Source organism: Monodelphis domestica, chromosome 4 (assembly GCF_027887165.1).
Source record: "Monodelphis domestica isolate mMonDom1 chromosome 4, mMonDom1.pri, whole genome shotgun sequence".
NCBI lineage: Eukaryota > Metazoa > Chordata > Mammalia > Didelphimorphia > Didelphidae > Monodelphis > Monodelphis domestica.
In genome coordinates, this window is record NC_077230.1 from 33,924,035 (window position 1) to 33,949,787 (window position 25,753).

General features: G+C 32.9%; 1 protein-coding gene across 1 annotated transcript; it reads left to right on the forward strand.

Moving 5' to 3' along the window:
• Positions 1-2,333: 2,333 nt before the first annotated feature.
• On the forward strand, positions 2,334-23,076 carry LOC130453611 (uncharacterized). Its single transcript, XM_056793258.1, has 10 exons — positions 2,334-2,647; positions 4,396-5,080; positions 6,880-6,962; positions 9,753-9,840; positions 11,853-12,063; positions 15,249-15,338; positions 15,474-15,585; positions 16,390-16,486; positions 19,280-19,459; positions 22,282-23,076. Exons 2-10 carry the CDS (start codon positions 5,060-5,062, stop codon positions 22,381-22,383), a joined length of 984 nt encoding a protein of 327 aa, XP_056649236.1. The 5' UTR covers positions 2,334-2,647; positions 4,396-5,059; the 3' UTR covers positions 22,384-23,076.
• The last annotated feature ends 2,677 nt before the right edge of the window (positions 23,077-25,753 follow it).

The window sequence follows — 25,753 nt, forward strand, 5'->3', positions numbered from 1 at the left end:
GCCTTGTACCACTTACCATAAACATTAATTAGGCTATAGCAAAATTGTATATACCTTTAGAATTCCTCCCCTTCCATTAGGTATAATGCTGATTTTCCCCCCTCAAATTTAATCAACATACAGGAGTAAATTTGAACATATGAGATACATTGTGAATGGAAATATTATTCTTGTGTATCTTGGGGTCTAACACTAAGATAAAAAGAATTTTTAAGGGGCGTATCAATTAATGTCAAAAGACTGATCAAGAAAACTAATTTTTCTAAATAAAATTAACACACCACTGTACTTTGAAATTATTTATATTTTGTTCCCCATGCACTTAAATTTTTTTTTAATTTTTTTCAAGTAAAGATCGAATATTTTCTTGTTCAAGAAGCTTGTTGATAGCTTTTAATCTTCTCTGTGAAAAAATGATGCAAAGAAGAGTCCAGAACCTCGATTTATTTTCTTGTCAAATAGACAAAGGTAAGCTTTAACTATAAAATTGCTTATTTCATACATGTATGCCATTTTTCATCAATTTTATTTTTATTAATTTGTTTTTCACATCAATAAACATCAAATCTAGAAAATATTAAAAACATTAGGAATAATTCCCAAATGAAGATTAAGGAGTGTAAGTTTAACTGATTAATATTTTTGATATCATAACTTTAAAAATAATTTCAGAAAGGTGAGTTATATTAATAAGGCACTATTTCCATTGATATTCTTGTCCTTGTTTAGTGAAAAATAATATGATAGAAGATGATCTAACCATACCAGATATCAAAGTGTATTATTATAAAGTACTTATCTTCAAACTAATCTATTATTGATGAAGAAAGAGTAGTGGATCCGTGGAATAGAGTAGGTACACACAATATGCACAGTAGAAATGACTTTAGTAATGTTGTGTTTCTTACATGCAAAAATCCATATTTTAGGGTAAAGAACTCACTGGGTCAAAAACTGCTGAGAAAACCAGAAAGCATTTTGGCAGAAACTAGATGTAGACCAATGCCGCACATCATGTATCAAGATAAGGTCAAAGTGGCATTTGATTTATGCATTCAGGGTAATGCCAGATTTAAATTAGGGGGAAAAGAATTATCAAATAAAGGACAGAGAACATTATAGGAGGTGCAATGGATCATTTTCATTACCTTTAAAAGTTTTCCACACAAAACCAGAGGGAAAGAAGAAAAATGGGAAAAAATTTAAAGATCTGATTAAGGCCTCATTTCTCAAAGATATAGAGCACTGGATCAACTTTATAAAGAATACAGGTTGTTCCCCAATTCATAGATGCTAAAATTATATGAATAATCAGTTTTCAGATGAAGAAATAAAAACTGTCTCTAGCCACATAAAAAAGCACTAAATCACTATGAAGAATACAAATTTAAACAACTCTTACTTTTCATGCCTATCAAATTTTCTTAACGAGACAGGAAAGGAAAATGAAAAATGTTGGAGGTGATGGGGGAATATTTGAGACACTAAGGTACAGATGGTGGAATTGTGAACTGATTCATCTATTCTAGAGAACAATGTGGACATATGCTCAAGGAGCTATACAATTGTGCATATTCTTTGACTTGGCAATATCACGACTAAGACAGTATCCCAAAGAGATTAGAAAATTTTAAAAGATGAAAAAAAAAATGTCCCTTTATGTACAAAATAATTTATGGCAGGTCTTTTTTGTGTTGAAGAACTTAAAATTTCAGGGATAACATTCAATTGTGAAATGGCTGAAAAATTTGTGGTATGTGATTGCAACAATATTATTGTGCTACATGAAATGATGATTAAGATGATTTCAAAAAACCTGGAACACTTATATGAACTGATACATAATGAAGGGAGCAGAAGCAGAACACTGGGTGCATGAACAGCAATGCTATGCAATGATCAACTGTAAATGACTTTGCTATGCCCAGAAATACAAAGATTGAAAGACAGTTCTGAAAAACTGAAAAATGTTATCCACTTGCAGTGGAAAAGGTGATGGAATCTAAATGCAGAGCAAAACATATTGTTTTTTACTTTATTTTCCTTTTTTCCTGGTATGTTTTATTTCTCAACATGATGAATGAGGAAGGAAATATGTTTTACATGACTGCATATGTATAATCTTTATCAAATTGCTTACCTTTTTAATGAGGTTGGAGACCAGGGTGAGTAGGAAAGAATTTGGAACTTAAAATAGATTTTATATGTCCTTAGAAAAAATTTTAATCATTAAAAATATTTTAATGTGCTTATATGCTGAAAGGTAGAAAGTTCAGCAACATCATTGGTCTAGGGGAGACTGTAAACAGAGTCAGATATATATATATATATATATATATATATATATATATATATTGCTAATTATTAAGGAAAAGATACCGGTAAAGTATAAGTGGATGGCTTATAATTCCAGTGCAAAGCTAGAGTGACCAGGCCAACTGTACTGGGAGGAAATTTTATTCTTACTGTTGCTTCAGATGTTTTAGGCTTTCATTATTATTACTATTATTATTTTTGTATTTATAGGTGACAACGAACTGGGGCTTTGTACTTGTATCTTCTTTGATCCAGCAGATGAGGATGGAAAGGAACCAGGGGTTTTTATAACTGAAATTATTGAAGGAGGTGCAGTTCACAAACTTGGATGGTGAGTTTGGTTTTGTAATTTTATAAGAATTGACTTTGTAGGGAGGATTTAACTTCATTCTAAAAAGGGTTAATATTGTAAACATGGAAAGTGACTACACAAATAAAATCTCTGAAAAATACAGAAATATCAACTTTAAAAATATTGTCATGACCAAGCTAGTAAGGAAATGGAATTGGCTTGGAAACAAAGATTCTATAATTCCACTCCAACTTGGTCTGTAAACTGTGACTTTATTCTTGATAATTGAGAAGGTCTTTAATAATTGCCATAATGAGCCCATTGTAAACATGTGCCCAGCTATTTCCAAATCAGGTCAAATTAACAAGTATTTATAAATCTATACCATTCCAGAACCTGTGCTCTCCATGAAGGGATATAAAGAAAGTGGGAAAATAGTTCTTGATTTGGAGAAATGAAAAACTGAATTGACTAGGCAACAAACAAATTACTATTGTGTGCAGAAAAGATCTATACTAAATAAATGTGAGAAAATCTGGGTGTGGGGGATACTTTGGTTGTATTAGAAAAAATGGTATCCATGAGACACTGGCAACTATCTTCAGAGATTATTGAAATTTGACTATACAATAAAATAATTCCTGAATTGAGAGAGGGCTTCCTAGATATAGGAATGTAGGAATATACATTTAAAATATTAGTATAAACTGCCCAAAGTGAATCCTTGAGAAAGGAAAAAAATAAGAAATGCAAATAGGTTGCCAAATCATAACTTTAACCTTGTAAGAATTTACTATGCAACTGGGGTCAAATGGTACCCTCTATGTCCTTGCTCATGATGTAATTTTGGACTTTAAAATAGAATTCTTCCTGAGATGACACTCTGTTACATAGAACTGAAAGCAAAAAATGCCATCAGGCTTTCTGTTTCAAAGCCTGAGGCTCATTACTTCTTCATCCCCAACTCACTTAGCCCAGATGGTTTTAGAATTTTTTCCTGCTTCCTAGATTGTAACAGAATTGATTTCTTTAGCTGCCCATCCTGAATATCCCAAATAAATGGTGGAAATTTTCTCCTCTTAACCTCCCAAAGTTGTTTTCTTTTCCTCAGTTTCTATGATGACATTTATCTGTTTATTATCACCCAAGGTCTCTACAATAAAAATATCAACTAGAAGTTTCCTTCTGAATTATCGTCTCCTTACTCAGTCTTCAGTCAGTGGGGCATTGTCTGATACCTCAGAAGAATCATTTGTTTTAGTTTCTGCAGATCCTATTGACTTTCTGAAGAATATTAAAATTGAAACAATACTCTGATAATTGTTTGTAGGAGGGCATCTGTGTTTGTGGATGATTTCTCTTGGATCCTTCTCACTGTGTTTTCCAAGATCTGCCAAAGTCCTTTCCTTTTTCAATCTCATTTCATTATTGAGACTTAGCCAGCTGGAAAGGCTTGGAGTACAGACCCAGTAATGAACACTAATCATCCTTGAAGCCTACTTAAAAAAAAAAATATTCAGGGATGAATCCCTGGAAGAATCCCCAGACAGGCTGCACGGTAATGAAATTATTGAGACACACCAGCCCCCTAAGTCTTCTGATTAATTTGTAGAGAAGTGGTGACTGAAAAATTTGTAAGTGGCAGCCATTATAGTAATGGTATGATGAGTCATTGAAGTCTATCTCTTAAATTAGTACCATATCTTCTAATCATACACATGCATTGGACTTTTAGGTCATAAAAATCTTCAATGTAATTTTAATTACTATGCAATTCTATTTTTCAGTATCCGTGTATTTGACCAGATTATTAAAATAGGTGACATCAATCTAATTGGATTGGATGAAGCAGAAATCGTCTCTACTTTTAAAAAAATGGACGATTCTCCTTTCCAGTAAGTAAATTTTCCCACATTTCTTTAAGATGCAGAGATTGCTAGATCATTGTTTTTGATTTGGAAATTTCTTTAGCAATGTGTTCAAACAGAAAAATTGGGGAGAAAGAAAGCCTAATTAACATGTTTAAATAGTTTCTCTTTTTGTCTTCTTTTGCTAAGAAATGACCCTCTTTTTTTCTGTTCAGCAGTTCACAAGATATTTTAGGACCCATTTGCACCTTCCTTTCTGAATACTCTATCACATCTCACGCAAACCCTTGATTTTCATTTGCATTTATTTTTAGTTAATGAATTTTTATTTTCTTGGCAAATAATGCTCCTTGAACCTGAAGAGGTTTTTTTTGTTTTGTTTTGTTTTGTTTTGTTTTTGTAAGAATGAAAGCTTAGCTGAATTTCCCCATTCTGCTCTTTGCATGGCTATGTCTTAATCCAAAGTACATAAATTAAATGTGGATATTTTGTACCTAGGATTGAAATTGGCCGCGAACCACCTGAAGTCAAGTCAGAACTTATCGAACTCCTCGAGTTGTCAGAGGAAAGGAAGAAATATTTTATGGATTCGCTCATAGTACAGGTATTATGTGAATCAAATAAAAAAATGCAGAAACGCAAAATTCTTTCTTTTTTTTATCATAACAATATTAAAATAAAATTTTTGTTCTTTAAAACGTTTCCTTTCCTACTCTTCAGTAACTTCATTTTAATTTATTACATACTTTTTTATTGTTGCTCTTTTATGCAATTTTATCAATGTCTCTGAGATTTACATTCTAATCTTCTCTGATGTACTCCAACCTTCACCACTGAATTATCATTTGTAGTATAGAGAATGAATTAAGCAAAACTGAACAATAAATACAGCAACTGAATCTGATAGTTTTGCTCCTTTCTGAACAACGGAGATATATACATGTGTGTATGTGTATGTATATTTTTATATCTCTAGCTTTTGTCCCAGTCTAAGATTTTCCATTACAATTAGTCAGAGGATGGCAATCTTTTAATACTGCTTTAATTTACCTTAGTTTTAAAGAGCCTTCTGTTTCTGCTTACTTTACATTATTTAATATGGGTTTTTTAATGTCTTGTAGAATTCTTATTGTTAATTTCAAAAACTTAATAATATCTCATTATATAATATATCACAGCATTTGTTCAGGTTTTCCCAAATTAACGGACACTTTGTATTCAGACAAAGAATGTGTAAGTGTACACATATTCCCTTGATTTCCTGCCTTTGATGACTTTGGGGTTTCACTTCTATTCTAGTTGCATTGATTTTGTTCGTGTTAAATCTTTCTCAGTAGTGCAAAATTCCTATTTTTTCTTTTATTATGATCACAAACCCCCTAGTTTTTTACCATCAATATGCCTCACAAATATTGGTCTAAGAGGTCTTATTCCTGTTGTTTTTCTAATTTTGAATGCTGTATGGGTATTGGTTGATATTAAGGTTGTATATGCAACTTGAATTCATTATGGTAAATTTTATAGCCCTTTCCTATTCAAACTTTCATTTGTATCACATGATTTCCAGTTTTTCTCAGGCCTTCCAGAATACAGAATCCTTCCTCTCTCATTTTTGTTTTTGGGTTTTTGAACACCTGGATTGCCGAGTTAATTATCTTCTGGGACTTCCTCATGGTAGAATATTTTATGAACTCTTAATTATTGTCAAGTAATCCTGAGTAATTTTATTAATTTTGAAGGTTCAGTTTGAGGACCTGTTAATTTTAGACCTCTTTTATTATTCTTGTTTTTAACATTTCCATTAAGATTACTTTTCACAACAATCTCTGACCAACAATCTTTTTTCTTATGTCTTTCTGTATCCTATCTCTAAGGCTTTCCCCAAAATGCTGGTCTACCAATCTGTAAGCCCCTGGAGGTGAAGGAATGTTTTATCTTTATATCCCCAGGACAACACACGGACTTGCACTTTTTAGATGCTTAAGAAATTATGATTGAATTAGTTGTTCATGTTGTTATGCTGATGCATAAGCAGGCTCTTGCTTTTATTCTGTGCTATTTTGCTAGATGTTTTGGCAAACTCTTTAAAATGTTTTACTATAATTTTGAAATGACCATCCTTCCTCTAATAATGATAATGTCTTTGGAAGAAAGATCAAAGAATATATTTAATCTTTCAAAGTGTGTATATGGGTATATTGGTATATATTTCATTTTGCAAAAAGTATAAAAGTATTTACTACTGCCTCCTTAAAACCTCTTTCCTATCCAATTATGAAATCTTTAAACATTAGCACATTAGGAGAGTGGATTTTGTTTGTTTATTTTAAGCATGTTCTTGAGATTTCTGAGCTTTAGGCCTATATTGTAATTACACTTTCTAAACATTTTCTCCATTTAAAGGAAAAAATTAGAGATATCACTATTGTGAGAGGACAAGCAAGTATTTGTAGAAGTCCAAGAGTACCATGGTACTGGATGGCCAGGTATATATATATGTGTATATATAGGTATAAAGATATATATGTAAGCTTTTATTGAATATGTAAACTAGTGGTTTTTTTAGACAAAACTTAGTGAAAGGTTAATAATAAAATAACAATATGCTTTTGCCTCTAAATTCCATTTACTGGGAAGATTTCCAAATTGGAGACTCAATTTAAAAAATGTATATATTCAGTGGGTTTTTTGGATAATATTTTCCTGATGAGGAATGGCCTCATCATTTCTGGCTTATAAATATATAGAATGAAATAATATAATGCATTAAAATAAGTAAATATCAGGAATAGAAGAAATCTCGAAACATCTTGATACACTTTGGTGTATAGCAAATAGAACAGATAAAAACAAAAACAAAAAGAATGTTTTTTTTAACTTTACCTTCTGTCCTATAATTGAAGCTAAGTGTCAGTTCCAAAGCATAAGAACCAGCTCTCCTCCCACTACTGCTGCTGCCACCCACCACCAGATCTTAGCAGTGGTTTCTCCTCCCCCTGCATGCTCTTGGGAAGAGTGCTCAGCTGCAGTCTCCCACTGCTATTTCTGATTCAAGTGTCTGCACAGAGGGTGAGATTCCCCAATTTTTGGCCAGTCTTTTCCCCACTCCAGGTGGGTTTTTGAGCCTGTGCTAGCCATTTTTCAATGAGGAAAAGTGACACCATGCTATTCAGCACCACCCCCTTTTAGTTTATAAGCTGAATTTCTTAAACTGACACTTGGCACCCGGCTTGCAACTCAGGATTTTTTTCACAGGAAAGGGGACCCCTCTGCTGTTTTTTTTTTGAGGGCACATTAACACAAATCAATGGATTTTAGATTTTATTTTTCTGCCTCCTACCCAAAACATCGAGGACTAATCTTTCTTTCATATGAAAATATGCTATTGTTCTCCCTTGAAGTTTTGCCCTTCTTTGAGTTTACTCTTTAAATAAAATCCATTCAGTCTTCCCTTTTTTTTTGGGGGGGAGGAAAAATGCTTTTACAAAGCATGCTAGGTATTCTCACAGAACAGTTTGAATTGCTTGATCTCTAACTAGTGCATATTAGTTCTTGTTTTTTTTTTTACTAGCAGTTTGTATTTGCACTGCATATTTCCCATTTTGTTTGCTTCTCAAGAATATGTAACAGGCTAGGGGGCAGCTGGGTAGCTCAGTGGATTGAAAGCCAGCCCTAGAGACGGGAGGTCCTAGGTTCAAATCTGGCCTCAGACACTTCCCAGATGTGTGACCATGGGCAAGTCACTTGACCCCCATTGCCTAGCCCTTACCACTCTTCTGCCTTGGAGCCAATACTCAGTATTGACACCAAGAAGGAAGGTAAGGGTTTAAAAAAAAAAGAATATGCAACAGGCTAGACTGCTTAAATTAGAGACCAAACTGAAATATTCTGACAAAGTGTTATGGGGTTCAGATGTGTACCCCTGGGGTTCAGGAAGGATACCTTTGGCAAGAATGCAAGACTCCAAAATTTAGCTTAAAAACAAAACGAGAAATTTATTAGTTTAGGAGGCAATGTTGAGAATGGCCAGGAGGATAGCAAGGTTGAGCAGCAAGATGGGGAGCAGTTCCTTGGGAGGACAGCATGAAAGGAAAGGCTGCTCCCCTAAGGACAGCATAGATGGAAAAGCTGTCCCCCCAGACGACATCAGTTCTGGGGATTTTGTACTCTTTACAACAGATGCTATGTCATGGTGTGGACATGACCTAGAGTGTTAATAATCACTTAGGCATTTGGTGGGGTTGAGGTGGTCATCTGACTTGGGTCTGCCTGGAGGCATGAAGATTCCTTAACAAAAAGATATCTTGAGATATAGCCTGATAGGATCTTGGTGTAGCCTGGAGGTGCGTCTCTCTGTCCAAAATAGTTTGCCTGAGTTTCTGGGGGTACAGTGCCCATGTCAAAAGTTTTGATATTCTTAAATATTCTCAACACACAGAGTAGAGAATCCTGCCCATTGCTTCTATCAGAAATTTCCGAGTTCTGACAAATGAAGTGCAAATAGTTAATAAATAGTGCGGAGGGGAATAAACTTTAAAAGAGATCTGGAAGTTTATTGTTTCCTAACTACTTTTAATTTATTAACCTCCATGAGAGTTAAAAGAAGTCTATTGGAATTGGAGAAAAGGATTTTTCACGTCCCTGCCTATGTCTTTGTTACGCTTATTTGCTGATTGCTTGTGTTGAGTTAATTTTTTTAAAGTTCATATGTTAATCAAATCAATATCTTTCTGATATACTGAATCATTTCAAGCTAATGTTTTTGCCTATTAGATATATTCTATTATATTGATTTTTGTACCTTTCCCCTCTGACTGTACTGAAGAACATCATTATGAAAGCCCATAAACACCTTTTTCAGTGGCAAAATCATAACTCATTAGGGGTGTGCTGCATTTGTCACATAGATAATGGATGGACTTCATCACAACTGGTTACAACTTGTATACAACCTTTAGAGAATTTAATGAGCTAAGAATTTCAATTGCAATTTTAAGAGGTCTACAGAAATTACTTTAGATATCTAGGAGATTTCTGGAATGATATTTAAAATATATATGCATACATATATTTTAAAAAATGTTGAACTAAAAGGTAGAGAACCAAATAGATGTTCCTACCTAGCCTAGAAAGGCTAAGTGACTTGCCCAAGTAAATACAACTAATTAGTGGCAAGTTACAACTAGGTTCTAGAACTAGAACTTGAGTCCAAATCTCTTTAATTCCAAGATGGTTTGATTGCCAGTTGTATGAAACTGCTACCTTTTCTTCCACAGTGACCTGAAATTTGTTATTGGGGCACTGAAAATATTAATAGAAGAAGATCAGGGATGTAGAAAAAACATCCAAGCTATCTTTGAGCAGGTAAGACAGCACAGTTCCTCCCCATTAATCAAGTTTTATTGAATGTTAGTTGTGTTCACAGTGATAAAAGTGGTGGAAAGCAAAGCAGTCAGTGTGAATGGTGCCCATAATAATGCATGAAATAAATGCTTCCTATTTCATTCATCCATTCTTTTGATCAGTCGAAACAAAACTTTTCAATCTTACTAAAACTCTTCTTGGCCTAAGAGGACTGCTTTATGAAAGGTGAATTGACCAAAACTCCCATATCACTACTCTCTGCCTAGTACTACTTATCACTCTTTAGAAAATCCAGTATGGAAATCATTTGGGAACCCCAGCCTACTACTACTACTAATCCATGAATTGTGTCTACTTGATCAAGAGAAAGGATCATCGGCTGGGGTATCCTTCTTCCTTGCTTCCCTTACTCCATTGCAGCTATTAACTACTCTTAGGTCTTAAGATGTGAATCAGTATCTTTCTTCCTTCTGAAGTGAAGAAGGCCCACCAGGCTTTTTTTATTATTATTTTCTCTGTGAATGTGCCTCTGAAGTCTGCTAGAATGTAGGCCTTACAATCGATTTCCCCTACTTTTATGCTATCATTGTAACTACTAATTGAAGTACCTCTGGATGTGTGCAAAATGCTGCTAAGCGCTGGAGACATAAAGAGAAAAAATGAAACATTTCCTGATCTTGAGACACTCTTACTCAATACTCTAAGTGGAAAGTACAACATTTAAAATAAGGTTCAGCTGAAGCACAAGATGGAATGCTTCAGAAGTCCTGGGGTCTCAGTGGTAGAATGGATGGAATGGATAGCAAGCGCCATTTGGCAATGATTTCACAAAGATTAGTTAGACTGGTTCTGCCATCTATCACATCAGTAAATTCTTTTTGTATTTGAGGATTAAACCCAGTGTCTCGGTCACATATTATCAAGGCTTTCCTGTTGTTATTGGATAAAGTCTAAACCCAGTACCTTCCATATTCTGACACCAGAGGGTTCCATACTTAATTCCCAGAGTACCATGACATAAATTTTTATTATATATATATATATATATATATGCATATATCTATATCTATATCTTTGTAGTCATATAAATCTTATATACCCAGAGCTTAGCTGAGGACCAGAAGACCAGACATGGAAGAAGCTCTTAGTAGTGAATATCATTTTTCCTTTTTTCTATACGCATGTAAATTTGTGTCTGTATATACATATATATGCACATAAATGCATGCACACATTTATTTATATATGTGTATGTGTGTATGTGTCGATATCTATACCTCTATCTAAGGCCAGGTTACTTACTCATCAGACCTGCCCTAACATTCTTCTAGTTTGCAAAAGGGCTTGTCACTGTAATTTCTCAGCTATTATGGTATTTCCACTGACTGTTTTTGAACATCTCTTGGAGTCCATTTTACTAAATTACAATCCTCCTAGAAGCAGAAACTCTCTTTCCCCCCTGTATATACAGAACTATGCAGGAAGAGAAGCTTCATTTTGTAGTGTTAGGAAGTGATATGTATTGAAGTGGTCCCCCTGATGTCCATCCTGGATGTCTGAAGCTCACCAGGTCAGTAACATCTTACTGCTTTTGGCAGCTTCCTGCAACTAAATGGCAGTGAAGGTGTCACCTTGCCTTGAAAAACACAATTCTTAACTGGGAGAGCTTTTAAGCTTTGGATTCTATCCCTAACCTCATTCCTATCTACATGATATCTCTTTCCCTCTTCCCATTCCCATCCATGTCCCCATCTCAGTTCCCAAACCTATCCCTGTCTCTAATCTCATGTAAATCTCTCGTCCTATCCTGATTGGTTTTACTCAATAGCTACTAGTCATGGAATTTGTGCATATGTTTTTGAATGTAATAGATCTGAAGGGGTCATTTGAGAATAAAGAGGTCAGATAAGTGGCTAGCAGGAATAAATGAGATGGTTGTGACTGTTGGAGAGGAAAAGGATTGAATAACGTGTAATTAATAGATTTATTTTGGTTCATTTGGTAAATTTCAGGCTAACATTTTTCAAGACAAATATAAAGACATGAACACATACAAAGTGAATATGGAACAGAAACCTGATGAATCAAATAAAGAAGGCACATTTTTACCATTGGCCCCAGAAGAAGAATTATTACTAGAACAATTTAAAATAAAACCTAAAGAGATAAAAAATGAAGATTTATCACCAGGGCAATTATTAGCCCAAGGGGATTTCAATTCAGGTAAGACATATATCCTTGCTCAAAACATTTGACCCTAAAGTTTTCTGATAGAAAAGAGAAATTTGGAACAAATGTTTCTATCACTCACCGAATCTCTGGTCTCTATTCCTTTTCCCTTCATATCTCTAATAATGAGAATGCTAGCTGCTTTATAAGGCTTTCTCAACTATTGGTGATCACTCTCTTGGTGATTGAACTATAAGGGACCTTGGAAATATTCTACTATAACATTTTAATTGCTATAGAAATCTATGCTATATGTATGTCAGAATGTCATTTAGCTTCTGCCTCAAAATATGCCGTGATAGGAATCTCATTTTCTCAACATCCAGGCCACACTATTGCTAAATTACTTAAGCTTTTAGAAAAGATTTCAGTACAATTTTTTTTGCTCAGGCTTTTTTTTTATAATTTAGTCCTTTTCCCTTCTTTTGAAATAATACAGAAAAAGATCTTGTTCCTCTTTCCCTATTACTATCCATTTGACCTATAAAATCAACTTATTTTCCACCTAAGACTTTTTTTTAATCTCTATGATCATGTTTAGCCTGAAGACAATCTTTATATGATTTCTTATTACATCGTTGGGACATGGTTTTGTTTAGAGTCTATTATCCATCCTACTTTAATGACATCCATTTTGGTTTATCAACATTCTGTTGGTCTCATTGCAACAAAATCTTTTTTTTTAAATTCAATTACTTATAGGAATAATTTTGGCCATTTCTTTTGACATTTTAAAATTCAGATACCCCCATCTCCCTTTCCCTACCTGAGGGGGTGAAGAATCTGATATAGGTTATACTCATACTATTATGTAATACCTATTTCCATATGGTTCCCATCATGATAGACACAGAACACACATATTCAATAGAAATCTCATGAAGATTTATAATATAACTTATAATTTATAATATAACTATTATAGTGGAAGATGTCAAGTTTTGATCTACACTCAGATTTTTTTTTTGTAGCTTCCTTGACCATTGATAGTATGTTCTTCATGTGTTACCTTGGAAGCTTAATGATAATGATTTAGTCCTTCACAGTTGATCATTGTATAATATTTCTGTTATAGTCTCTAGTTATAGTTGTTCTGCTCACTTTTTCTGAATTCATCCTGTTCATTGTTCCTTATGGCATAATAGTAATCCATTACAACCATATTCCACAGCTTGATCATTCAACCACTAAATAATGGACAACCCCTCAGTTTCCAATTCTTTGCCACTATAAAAAGAGCTGATAATAATATTTTGGCACAGTTAATTCCTTTTATTCTATCTTTGATCCATTTGGGTGAGATTGTTGTATAGACCTTTGGGTATTGTTTCATATAAGTCTCTAGAATGGTTGTATCGTTTCACACTATCACCAATGAAGTTTATTAGTGTTCCAATTTTCCCACCTCCTCTTCAACATTTATCATTTTCCATTTTGGTCATGTTAGCTAATCTGAAGGGTATGAGATCATTTTGCAGAGTTGGCTTAATTTTCATTTCTTTCATCAATAGTGATTGGGAATTTTTTAAAATATGGCTATGTAAAGTTTTAATCTCTTCTGAGAAATGCCTATTCAAATCCTTTGACCATTTCTCAATTGAGGAATGTTGTGTATTATAAATTTGACTCAGTTCTCTTTATATTTAAGAAATGAGACTTTTATCAAAAATTGCTATAAATTTTTCCTCAGAATTTGTTTTTTCATTTCTAATCTTAAGTACATTTGTTTTATTTGTGCGAAACCTTTTTAATATAATGAAATCAAAATGCCCTTTTAATCAAGTATGCCGATGATTTATTTATTTTATTTTTTCATAAAACAAACTATTTGTCTTATTTTATTAGTTCTATGGTTTTCTTACTTTCAATCTATTCATCCCTTGCTTGATTTTCATGATTTCCAATTTGCTGTTTAATTGAGGATTTTTAAATTTGTCCTTTTCTAGGATTTTTAGTTGTATCACCAATTCCCTTATGACCTGCTCTTTTTCTACTTTACCTGATATAAGCAATAAGAGATGTGAATTTTCCTCTAAGTACGGCTTTGGCTACATGCTAAAAAATTTGATATGTTGTCTCCTTATAATCATTGTCTTTAATGAAATTATTGATTGTTTCTATGATTCATTCTTTGACCCATTTATTCTTTAGGCAAAAATTTGTTTATATCTATCATATGCCATACTCCATAAATTTATTTATTGGCAAATAGAGAAGGTTTCCTATTTTAGCTATAAATATCACTTGTATAAATTGTTCATTAGAAAACACCTTTTTCCTGGGTGCCATCCATTACTTGCATTCCTTTTGCACTGTGAATCTGTGAACATTTGGAGTATCACTGTCATTGCTAACAGAAGGAAATCTGGTTCAGCCTTATGAATCTGATATCTGGAAGAATGAATACTGGTGAATTGAGCAACAGTTTGAAAATGAATGCTGTACTTCAGGGGCTGACTTTTTTTTGGCTGCCAAGTACCAACAATTAATATGATTGTTGTTCAGAGAATATTAGAACCTCTAGTGTGAGGGCTTGCTGAACGCTTTTCAGGGCTGCTTATCTACCTTTGGTGTCTACTTGTCACTCAGCTCTCACCTGTGGTTCCAAGAAGTTGTAGCATGTGGAGCAGCCTGTTAAAACTGAACAGATGGGTTAAGTTAGGTTGATATCTACTCCAGGCTTGTGAAGACCTCCTCCTGGAATAGGTGGATGAGAAAATTTGCTTCAGTAGCCATGAATGTAGCTGAAGTAAGCACTGTGGAGTGCGTAGAGTTTGGTTGGACATCTAAGACACTAAAGTCATTTAGGTTCAGTGTCAATCAACTAGGTTCAGTGTCAGTTATCCAGACTTTTGTCTTGCCAAAGGATTTAGATGATTCTGCAAGAAAGAGTGAGGCTGACAATTTTGTGCAACTCACTTAAATCCAATTCATACACAAGTGAAGATATTACTCTGTGATGTCACTGGTACTTTTCAAACATAAGGATCACCACCACCACTGCCAACTGATTAATCAACATTTTTGACTGTCTCATCCTTTTAAGTCTTCTTCAATCTAGCTTTACTTGTTTTAAACTGCCCTTGCAGCGGGACTAGTATTTTCTTGGTAGATATCCTAGATCATCAGTCTTAGAAGGAACCTCAAAGACCACCCACTTTAATCCCTTCATTTTGTAGGTGAGAAAAATGAGGCCCGGAGAAGATATTCAGATAGTTACCTTCCCAGCGGTGACTTCATGGCTTCTGGCTCTAAAATCAAGGCCAAAGGTAGGTTCTTCACTTTATAAGATGTCTAAGCCTTGGTCAGCAATAGTAACCAATGAAAGATTGCTGTTGTCCCTTGCTAATCCTAGTAAAATATTTGTGTACTGTTGTACTCATTGAATTATTTATTTTTCTTAGAGACCCAAATAAAAAAAGAAAAAGAAGAAGAAGAAATAGTAGTGGAGGAAGAGATTATTAGCACTGGAAAACCTACAGAGGGAAAGGCTAAAAAGGGATTTTCCTGGTTCCGGTAAGAGATGTACTTTTTATATATGGATAACAATATTATTAATAAACAAAACATTTTATTTCTCCTGTAATTTACCTCTTTGGCTACTGTTTGCTATGTTTTTTGCCCCTTTCTACAAAAGAACTTCATTATTTATATGAATTTTCTCAGTTGTTCACATCTTCCTCAAATGGGTGCTGGCATAGAGTAAAGGTGTCAAATTCACAGTTTATGGATGTGACCCAGAGAGATCCATTTCTTTTTGAGTCTGATAATAACAACTTAGTGGGAAAAGTATAGGACATGGAATCTGAGTTATCTGCATTCAGACTGGAGTTTTATCACCTAGTCATGTGTTCAAATTCAAGTATTTTCTGATCAATAGGTTACAGACTTCCCATCTATAAAATATTACAAGTTGACATCTAGCGTTACTTCAGATCTAAATCAGTGACCCCCTCGCTCCTTACAAGACAAATCATGTATTAGTTGTGGTTAATGTGGAGGAGGAAGAAGTAGAGAAATGATATTGTGCCATACGCACACATATTTAACTTAACTGGCTTCCATATCTAGTTTTATATTTTTACCTATAGCGCCAAATTTGATCTTGCCCCTTCTCTAATACATGTGCTGACATAGCACGTATCCTACAAAAAGTGTAACTCCAAACTCTTTGAACATGTAGCTTTGTCTTTTTTTTCAGAATTGAAATTCATGAAATTTTTATAGTGTGCATCTATTTAAGATCTTTTTTTGTGTCATAGTAGAATGTATTTTTGTGTTTTAATAATTATTTCCCTTTCAAATGTTGTATGATTCTAGCAATATCAAAGAACGCAAGCTGTGGAACTTCTTTCATTTTAAAAAACATGACAAACAAGTAAAGAATGTGCACAAGTGGGAAGAAATTGATCAAGAGGTAAATTTTCATTATGTTAAATTTATCAAAGATTTAAGTTTGTTTCCCCATTTAAATTACTAGAGAGTGAGCTTTTTCTTGAATTAGAAAACTATAATTTACCTTGGATTGAGGAGTTAACATTCTGTCATAATTAATAATCAGTATTAATCAGGAATAAAATTACCCGAGTAAGGAGCCAAAGTACCATAGCGGCAACTGTTTGGCCTTGAAGTCACTTTTTTGTTCCCAGAGATCATTCAAGAACCTCTCTCAAGAAAAGGGAATGATTAAGAACTCTTAAAACATTTGAATTCTCTGTATTTGGATGTTCTAAGGACAAAGGATAATTGATTCAACTTTTGGCCTCAGAATATTGTTGGCTGAAAATTTTCTAAAATGATGGCACAGAGTATTGAAATACACTTAACCTAGAGAAAAGTGCAAGTTGAATTGTTATGGGCTGATGCAGGTAGGAAGTGATAACATATTAGGATAATTTTCCCTCCATGAGACAGAAGGGGTCTCTGAAGGGGCTGTACAATATTTAAAAAATAACAGGTAGGTAAAATGGTAAAAGTTTACCAAGAAATACCACTGTCGGTTGTTGGCAAAATAAGAGGAGAGATTGCATGTGTATGTCTTGATTGACTGTGCCTGTGTTACTGAGCAAAAAAAGAACATGAGAGCCACAGATGGGCCAATATGACAATGAAGGAAAATAATAAATGTTGAAGGGGATATGGCAGAATTGGGACACTAATGCATTGCTAGTGGAGTTGTGAATTAATACAAGCATTCTGGAGGGAAATTTGGAATTATGAGCAAAGGGCTCTAAAAGAACACATTTGATCCTTTGATCCAGCAATACCACTGCTGGGTTTGTACTCCAAAGAGATAATAAGGAAAAATGCGTATACAAAATATTCATAGCTGAGCTCTTTGTGGTGGCAAAAATTGGAAAATGAGGGGATGTTCCTCAATTAGGGAATGACTAAACAAATTGTGGTATATGTTGGTGATGGAATACTATTGTGTTATAAGGAATGATGACCTACTTGATTTCTATATGAACTGGAAAGACCTTCATGAACTGAAGCAGAGTGAAATGAGCAGAACCAATCGAATGATATACACTGAAAGTGAAACATTGTAGAACTATCCAACATAATGAACTTTACTACTCGCAGCATACAATAGTCCAGGACATTGCTGAAGGACTTATGAGAAAGAATCCTATCTATATTGAGAGAGAGAACTATGGGAATAGAAATGAAAAAGAAAAACTTAAGACTTAACACTTAGAACTTGTTTATATGAATATATGATTTGGGGTTTGAGCTCTATGGTAAAAATGAATAATATAAAATTAGATATCAAGGGATAACATTTGTACAATCCAGTAGAATTGCTTATTGCTTCTGGGAGGGGAAAAGGGAAAGAAAATGAATCATATAAACTTGAAAAAATATTAAAAATAAAAAAAGAATATGAGGTATGAGGTCAATTGAGAAAATATCTATTGATCTTCACACACATATTTTTACACATACATAAATAAATAGATACACATGTACATATGATTAAGTCCAACTAAAGATTTCATCACCCACCAGGCATTAGGAGGTATTTCTGACCTGCCCAATTTTGTTTGTGCTCTAGCTAGCAAGAATAAAATTCTGAATTGCCTCACATTTGGAATTCTTTTGAATCCTCCAAGGATGGTCCCATCTCTTAATAGATACTGAAAAAGGACCCCCACCACACTGTCTAATGGAGATGGGCATATTTTTTTCAATTTTCTTTTACTTATAAAATAATGAATGGCAATAAAATACAAGCTTTCCTCCAAACCTAAAGGTGACAACATTGAATATATTTAGTATTTGTAATCATGATGGTCAACTTGCCAAAATCTTGTAAAAAAAGTAAGATTTGTTTCCATTTACTTTCTAGAAATATTACCCATCAGTAGAAATAGACAAAAAACTAGGATGCACTTTAATAGTTCCTGACCAGTTTCTCAACTGATATGGTAACCTCAATTGGAAAGTTATGGATATCAGACACTGGAAGATGGAATTGAGGACTTGAGGGTTCTTTGCCTTTATAAGAACCATCACTAGATTCTAAAGTTAGCTAACACCTAGCTAATCTAACTTCTAGTCTTAGAACCTGATGATGACTCTTCCTCTGCCTCCCATGACCCAGAAACCCCAGCAGCTCCTACCAGGCCAAGTTGCCTCAACTTCCTTCCTGGGTGGATATTGGGTAAAGTGGCCTGTGTTCCTGGCCAAAGAAGAGACAAAACTACCTGGGTAAAGGTAGATTTTAGTTCAATTTATTTTGGCCATGGAGAATAACTGAATACACTTTGGATGTAGATAATTTTCCTCTCATCTTGTCTTAACTTGGATTAGGTGGAAACATTTTAGTATTAATACATTCCCTTACAAAGTCATCACTCCTTAAGTGAAAATATATCGAGTATTTTGCCTGTTTTAGAATACTGCTATTTTTAAAAAGGCTCCAAAGTATTTTCATTGCAAAAAATAAAGTTTTTTCCTGGTTTACAAAACTCACTTCAGATCTCTTGTTGTTCTGTGAATTTTTGACATACAGATGAAAGAAAAGGGTGGTGGGGATAAGAAATACAGCAGCCTTGAAAAGCAAAAATTATAAAAAAACGAACTGTGAAAGGAGGGATGATTTTGGAAAAATGGTCTCTAAGGCTCCTTTGAGTTTTTGCTGTCTATTGTTATATTAACATATAGCCATGGAAGCTTTTTAAATATTGTGTCTCTTGATATCTAGGTATTGGATGATTACTGTCCTTATTCTACTGAAGCCCCTAAAACATTGCCAACACAGTGGACAAATATTGAAGTTGGTAATTGGTTATGGAGCATTGGAATGGAGGAGTATGTTGTAAAATTTTATTGTAAAGGAATAAATGGTGGAAAACTCCTCATACTGGACAATCACTCGCTAAAAGTAAGTATGCTAATCTAGGTGATATAGATGAATGTTTACAAAAATATAAATTGCCTAGATTAACATATGAAGAAATAGAATTCTTAAATAATCCCATATCAGAAAAAGAAATTGAACAAGCCATCAAGGATCTCCTTAAGAAAAACATCCCCAGGGCCTGATGAATTAACAAGGGAATTCTATCAAACATCAAAGTTCTTTTGGAGAAGAACAAAAGATCAAGGATATCCAGGGAAATAATGAAAAAAAAAAACGCAAAGGAAGGTGGCCTTTGTAGTACCAGATCTCAAACTATGGTAGCCTTTTTAGTACCAGATCTCAAACTATACTATAAAGCAGTGGTCATCAAAACAATTTGGTAATGGCTAAGAGGGAGAAAGGAGGATCAGTGGAATAGACATGGGTTAAGTGACCTCAGCAAGACAGTCTATGACAAGCCCAAACATCATAGCTTTTGGGACAAAATGTAAAATAAATAATTTTGATTACATCAAATTAAAAAAGTTTTGTACAAACAAAACCAATGCAACCAAAATTAGAAGGGAAGTAACAAATCGGGAAACAATCTTCATAACAAAATCTCTGACAAAGGTCTAATTACTCAAATTGACAAAGAAGTAAATCAATTGTCAAAAAAAATCAAGCCATTCTATAATTAATAAATGAGCAAGGGACATGAATAGGCAATTTTCAGTCAAAGGAATCAAAACTATTAATAAGCACATGAAACAGTGTTCTAAATCTCTAATAATCAGAGAAATGCAAATCAAAACAACTCACCTCATACCTAGAAGATTGGCTAACATGACAGCAAAAGAAAGTAATGAATGATGGGGAGAGGGGGTGTGGAAAAGTTGGGATATTTGCATTGCTGGTAGACTTGTGAATTGATCCAACCATTCTGGAGGGCCATTTGGAACTATGCCCAAAAGGGGCTAAAAGACTGTCTGCCCATCGATCCAGCCATAACACTGCTGGGTTTGTACCTCAATGAGATAATAAGGAAAAAGACATGTACATGAATATTCGTAGCTGCACTCTTTTTGGTGGCAAAAAATTGGAAAATGAGGGGATGCCCTTCAGTTGGGGAATGGCTGAACAAATTATGGTATATGTTGGTGATAGAATTACTATTGTGCTCAAAGGAATAATAAAATAGAGGAATTCCATGGGAACTGGAAGAGCCTCCAAGAAGTAATGCAGAGTGAAAGGAGCAGAACCAGGAGAACATTGTACACAGAGACTGATACACTGTGGTACAATCGAATGTAATGGATTTTTCCATTAGTGGCAATTCAGTGATTCTGAAGAACCCAGAGGGATCTATGAGAAAGAACACTATTCACATTCAGAAGAAAAACTGTAGGAGTAGAAGCACCAAAGAAAAACAACTGCTTGATTACATGGGTCTAGGGGGATATGTTTGGGGATGTAGACCATAAAGGAACATCCTAGTGCAAACATCAACAGCATGGAAACAGGTTATGATCAAGGACACATGTAATACCCAGTGGAATTGCGCATCAGCAATGGGAAGGGTGGGAAGGGGGAGGGGAGGGAGGAATAGTATATGATTTTTGTAACCAAGGATTAATGTTTGAAATTGACCAAATTAAAAAATAAATAAAATGAAATGAAATGAAAAAAAAAAGAGTATATAAGGCCACATTTGAATTAATGACTTTTTAAAAAATTTAATTTATTTAGTCAATTTTTAGAACATTATTCCTTGGTTACAAGAATTATATTCTTCCCCTCCCTGCCCTCTCCCCACCCTTCCTGAATCTGTTGCTCAATTTCATTGGGTATTACATGTATCCTTGATCAGAACCAATTTCTATGTTGTTGGTGTTTGCATTATGATGATCATTTAGAGTCTACCTCCCCAGCCATATCTGAGTTAAGGACCTCTTGTTTCTAGGCCTAGCTCTCAATTTGCTAAGCCACCCTTCATTCTTTTTTAGAACTCTGTGCATTAAAAAAAAAAAAAACCCACTGGTAACCAGGAAAGCAGGTTTGTAGTTTTTGAACAATCAGATTAATTTCACTGAAACAGATTAAAAAACATTAATCATGGAAAATGGCAAAATTTCATTTCATTTATAGTAAATAGAATCTCATATTTTATAAGGCCTAAATTGCAAATCCTGGTTAGTATGATACCTTTGTCTTTGACTAGAGATACTTGATCCATGAAATATGATAACTTACTAGACAAAAAAAATTCTTCTTGGATTCATTTATTTCCTAAGAGAATATAATTTTGAGGGTTTTAAAATATACTTTCTCTCATAACATGTTTCTAGGATTTTCCTAAAATATAGTATTTGATTTAAGTTCCTTTAAGCTGTAAATGTCTGATATTCTGAGCCTTCAATTTTAATTTAATTTTTAATTTTAAAAATAAATTATTAATACATTTAAGTATTGATTGATTTTATTATTCTTTCTTTTACTTAAGTAAACAGGAATGTTTTAATTAATTTAATTTTCCATTTAATTTTTTTTCAATTCGGGATTGTTTCAATAGCACAAGCATCATTGGACTCCCATCTAGATAAATAACAATTAATGCATGAAATCCCAAAATGTTTCACAAAGGCAAACTATTATGGTAGTTCCTTAATGTATTTTAGGATTGTACGATGTAATTTTTTACTTCATCCAGACCTAGGGAATATTTTTCTATTGTTGGAAAATCTGTGTTCTTTAAAATGATCCTATAGCAGCTTCATTTTCAGGTTCATTATGTAAAGAATTAGAAAATCTATTCATCTGAATAAGTAGATGCAAAATTACACTTTTAATTTTTCTTTCCAAAGGAAATCGAAGTCAACAGGAAGAAAGACCGCCGGAAAATACTTAAGGCTATTAAGAAAATTAGAGATTTTTTGGAAAAAAATCATATTTGGGTCTTACTATAGAAATTGATGGAAAGAAGACACAGAACCTGAAAGATATGGCAAAAATGGAAAACGCAATTACTTTTGTTATATTGAATTTTCATCATTTTACTTGTATGTTACTTTTGCTATATGAACTTTTAATCATTTTATTACTGTTATTCTGTTATAATTAACTTTTAATCATTTTGTTACTGTTACTTTTGTTGTTATTAACTTTTAATCATTTCACTTCAATGTTACTTTTGTTATATGAACTTTTAAGGGATTTACTTCCATGTTACTTTTGTTATATGAACTTTTAATCATTTCACTTCTATTTTACTCTTGTTATATGAACTTTTAAGGGATTTTACTTACATGTTACATTTGTTCTATGAACTTTTAATCATTTCACTTCTATGTTACTTTTGTTATATGAACTTTTAAGGGATTTTACTTCCATATTACTTTTGTTATATGAACTTTTAATCATTTTATTACTGTTATTCTGTTATTATTAACTTTTAATCATTTTATTACTGTTACTATTGTTATTATTAACTTTTAGTCATTTCATTTCCTTGTTACTTTTGTTATATGAACTTTTAAGGGATTTTACTTCCATGTTACTATTGTTATATAAACTTTTAATCATTTTATTACTGTTATTCTGTTATTATTAACTTTTAATCATTTTATTACTGTTACTTTTGTTATTATTAACTTTTAATCATTTCACTTCCATGTTACTTTTGTTATATGAACTTTTAAGGGATTTACTTCCATGTTATTTTTGTTATTATTAATTTTAATCATTTCACTTCTATGTTACTTTTGTTATATGAACTTTTAAGGGATTTTACATCCATGTTGACTTTGGTTATATGAACTTTTAAGGGATTTTACTTCCATGTTACTTTTGTTATATGAACTTTTAATCATTTTATTACGGTTACTTTTGGTATTATTAACTTTTAATCATTTCACTTTCATGTTACATTTGTTCTATGAACCTTTAAGGGATTTTACTTCCATGTTACTTTTGTTATATGAACTTTTAAAGGATTTACTTCCATGTTACTTTTGTTATATGAACTTTTAAGAGATTTTACTTCCATGTTACTTTTTTTATTACTAAGTTTTTAATCATTTCACTTCTTTGTTACTTTTGTTATATGAACTTTTAAGTGATTTACTTCCATGTTACCTTTGTTATATGAACTTTTAATGGATTTTACTTCCATGTAACTTTTGTTATATGAACTTTTAAGGGATTTTACTTCCATGTTACTTTTGTTATATGAACTTTTAAGGGATTTTCTTCCATGTTAATTTTGTTATATTTACTTTTAAGGGATTTTACTTCCATGTTACTTTTGTTATATGAACTTTTAATCATTTTATTACCGTTACTTTTGTTATTATTAACTATTAATCATTTCACTTCTATGTTTCTTTTGTTTCATTATTAACTTTTAATTATTTCATTTTTAAGTAAGTATTATTTTGATAGAGGATAATTTTTGCACAGGTTAATAATTGTTAGTATCATACATATAAAATTTGAAAAAATGGTTATAATATGCACGTATACTTTTTTATAAGAACCAATATGGAATTTCCTCCATATGACCATAATGTAAAAAGCAATCATTCTAATCTAACAAAATATTTAGTTATTTTTCCTTTTCAACTTTTCATTGCCACTGCCACCAGCTTTAAAGAATCTGTCTCAAGTATTCTTTATTAGTTCATCATCCCAGAGAACTCAATAGGCTTTAGTCAAGCCCTCATGATGCTCTGTTACTTTTGTTTCAGAATCTATATATAAACCAAAGAAATGCATATAAAAATCAGTACATGTTATAGATTTCCTGTAAGGATACATATTGTTCATGAGAATCTCCTTATTACCTTACTTTTTTGTCATAATCCTCTCCAAATCATATTTTAAGAGCTACAAAGTATAGTTTTATATTCATCACTCTCTTATAGAATTTAGTTTAAATTTCTATCAAAGTATTTTAAATAACAATGAAAATAACTTCATAAAACTTTCCCCCTTAAAATTTCAGTTCATTCTCTCATAAAGGTATAAAAGCTCAGTGGAATAAGGATACCTCTATAGGATTCATACATAGGCACAGGCAGCACTTATGCTTTGGGACATGGGTGAACAGAACACGTTGGAGGGCAATGAAATTAGAGCTAAGAGATATCCCAAAACTATCCTCATTAAGGACATTGTAACATGTAAGGCATCCATTGATGTTAAGTGAGCAGCCTAGATGTAATCATAAAACTGACTGGACAGGACACTTCCTCCTGATAGGGAATATTTTAATATGGATACTTGCACACACATATGTATTTCCATTTAAGTGTGTATACACATATATACAATAATCTATACTAAAAAATAAGCATCATATGAAACTGAGAAACACTAGCAGTTATACCAATAAATATAAGAGTAACGAAAAAATACCAACTCTCCCCAATACTATTTGAAATTTTTCTGGAAATCCAATAGTAATAAGAAAGACAAATCCAGGACCTAAAGGGATGAAAACAGGAGTATATCTAGTTATTCTTATTTGCTTATAACTGACAGATGTCTTAGAAAATCCTAAAAAATCAGGAGATATTGTAACTGAGATGAGAATTTATAGCAAATTTCCATTCTACAAAGTAAACCCTCAAAAATCAATTCTATTTCTATATAATAGCCAAAAAGATTCAATGGGTAGTAATAGAGATAAAAATCACATTGTAAATAACTATAAATAGCTGCAAATAACATGTTAGGATCAAACTACTGAAATATACAAACTAATTGTATAAACAACATTATAAAGTGATCCTTCAGGAAGAAAAGAAAACTGTAAATAGCTGGAGGGGAATATTCATTATTCATGACTGGTGATCATAATTTAGGGCAAGTGTCAGTGCTACTCTACTTAACCAATTTCTAGTGCTATGGCAATCAGATTTTTAAAGGTTACATTATGAAATTCAATAGAATTATAACAACTCAAATTAAAAAAAAATATATAAAGGGGAATAATGAATGAAGACTGGGAAATATAAAGTCTGTAAATTAAATACTGAGTCCAGACTTCATACTGTTATATGGAAGCAATCACCAAAGCCATACTCTAATGATTAAAAAATTGAAAATGAAATTTTGTATATATAGTCAGTGAAGGGTGGTTTAGCATAAATGTTTGTTGTATTGTGACAAAGGCTTTTTTCTATATCAAAAAATTATGTAGTTTAGGTCGTTTTTCTTTTCTATATGATTGTCTTTACTCTTTTCCTTATGTTAAACTATCTTTTGTATTCCCCGCATAAATCTAATTTTTTTAATCACAGATTGGTTTTTGGATCAATCACTGTATTTTGTTGA

Excerpts from the sequence above, each read along its gene's own strand:
- LOC130453611 (XM_056793258.1), top strand. The coding sequence starts at position 5,060 with ATGGATTCGCTCATAGTACAG. Across the intron at positions 9,841-11,852 it reads TCCAAGCTATCTTTGAGCAG|GCTAACATTTTTCAAGACAA; the intron begins GTAAGACAGCAC and ends GGTAAATTTCAG. Across the intron at positions 15,586-16,389 it reads AAGGGATTTTCCTGGTTCCG|CAATATCAAAGAACGCAAGC; the intron begins GTAAGAGATGTA and ends GTATGATTCTAG.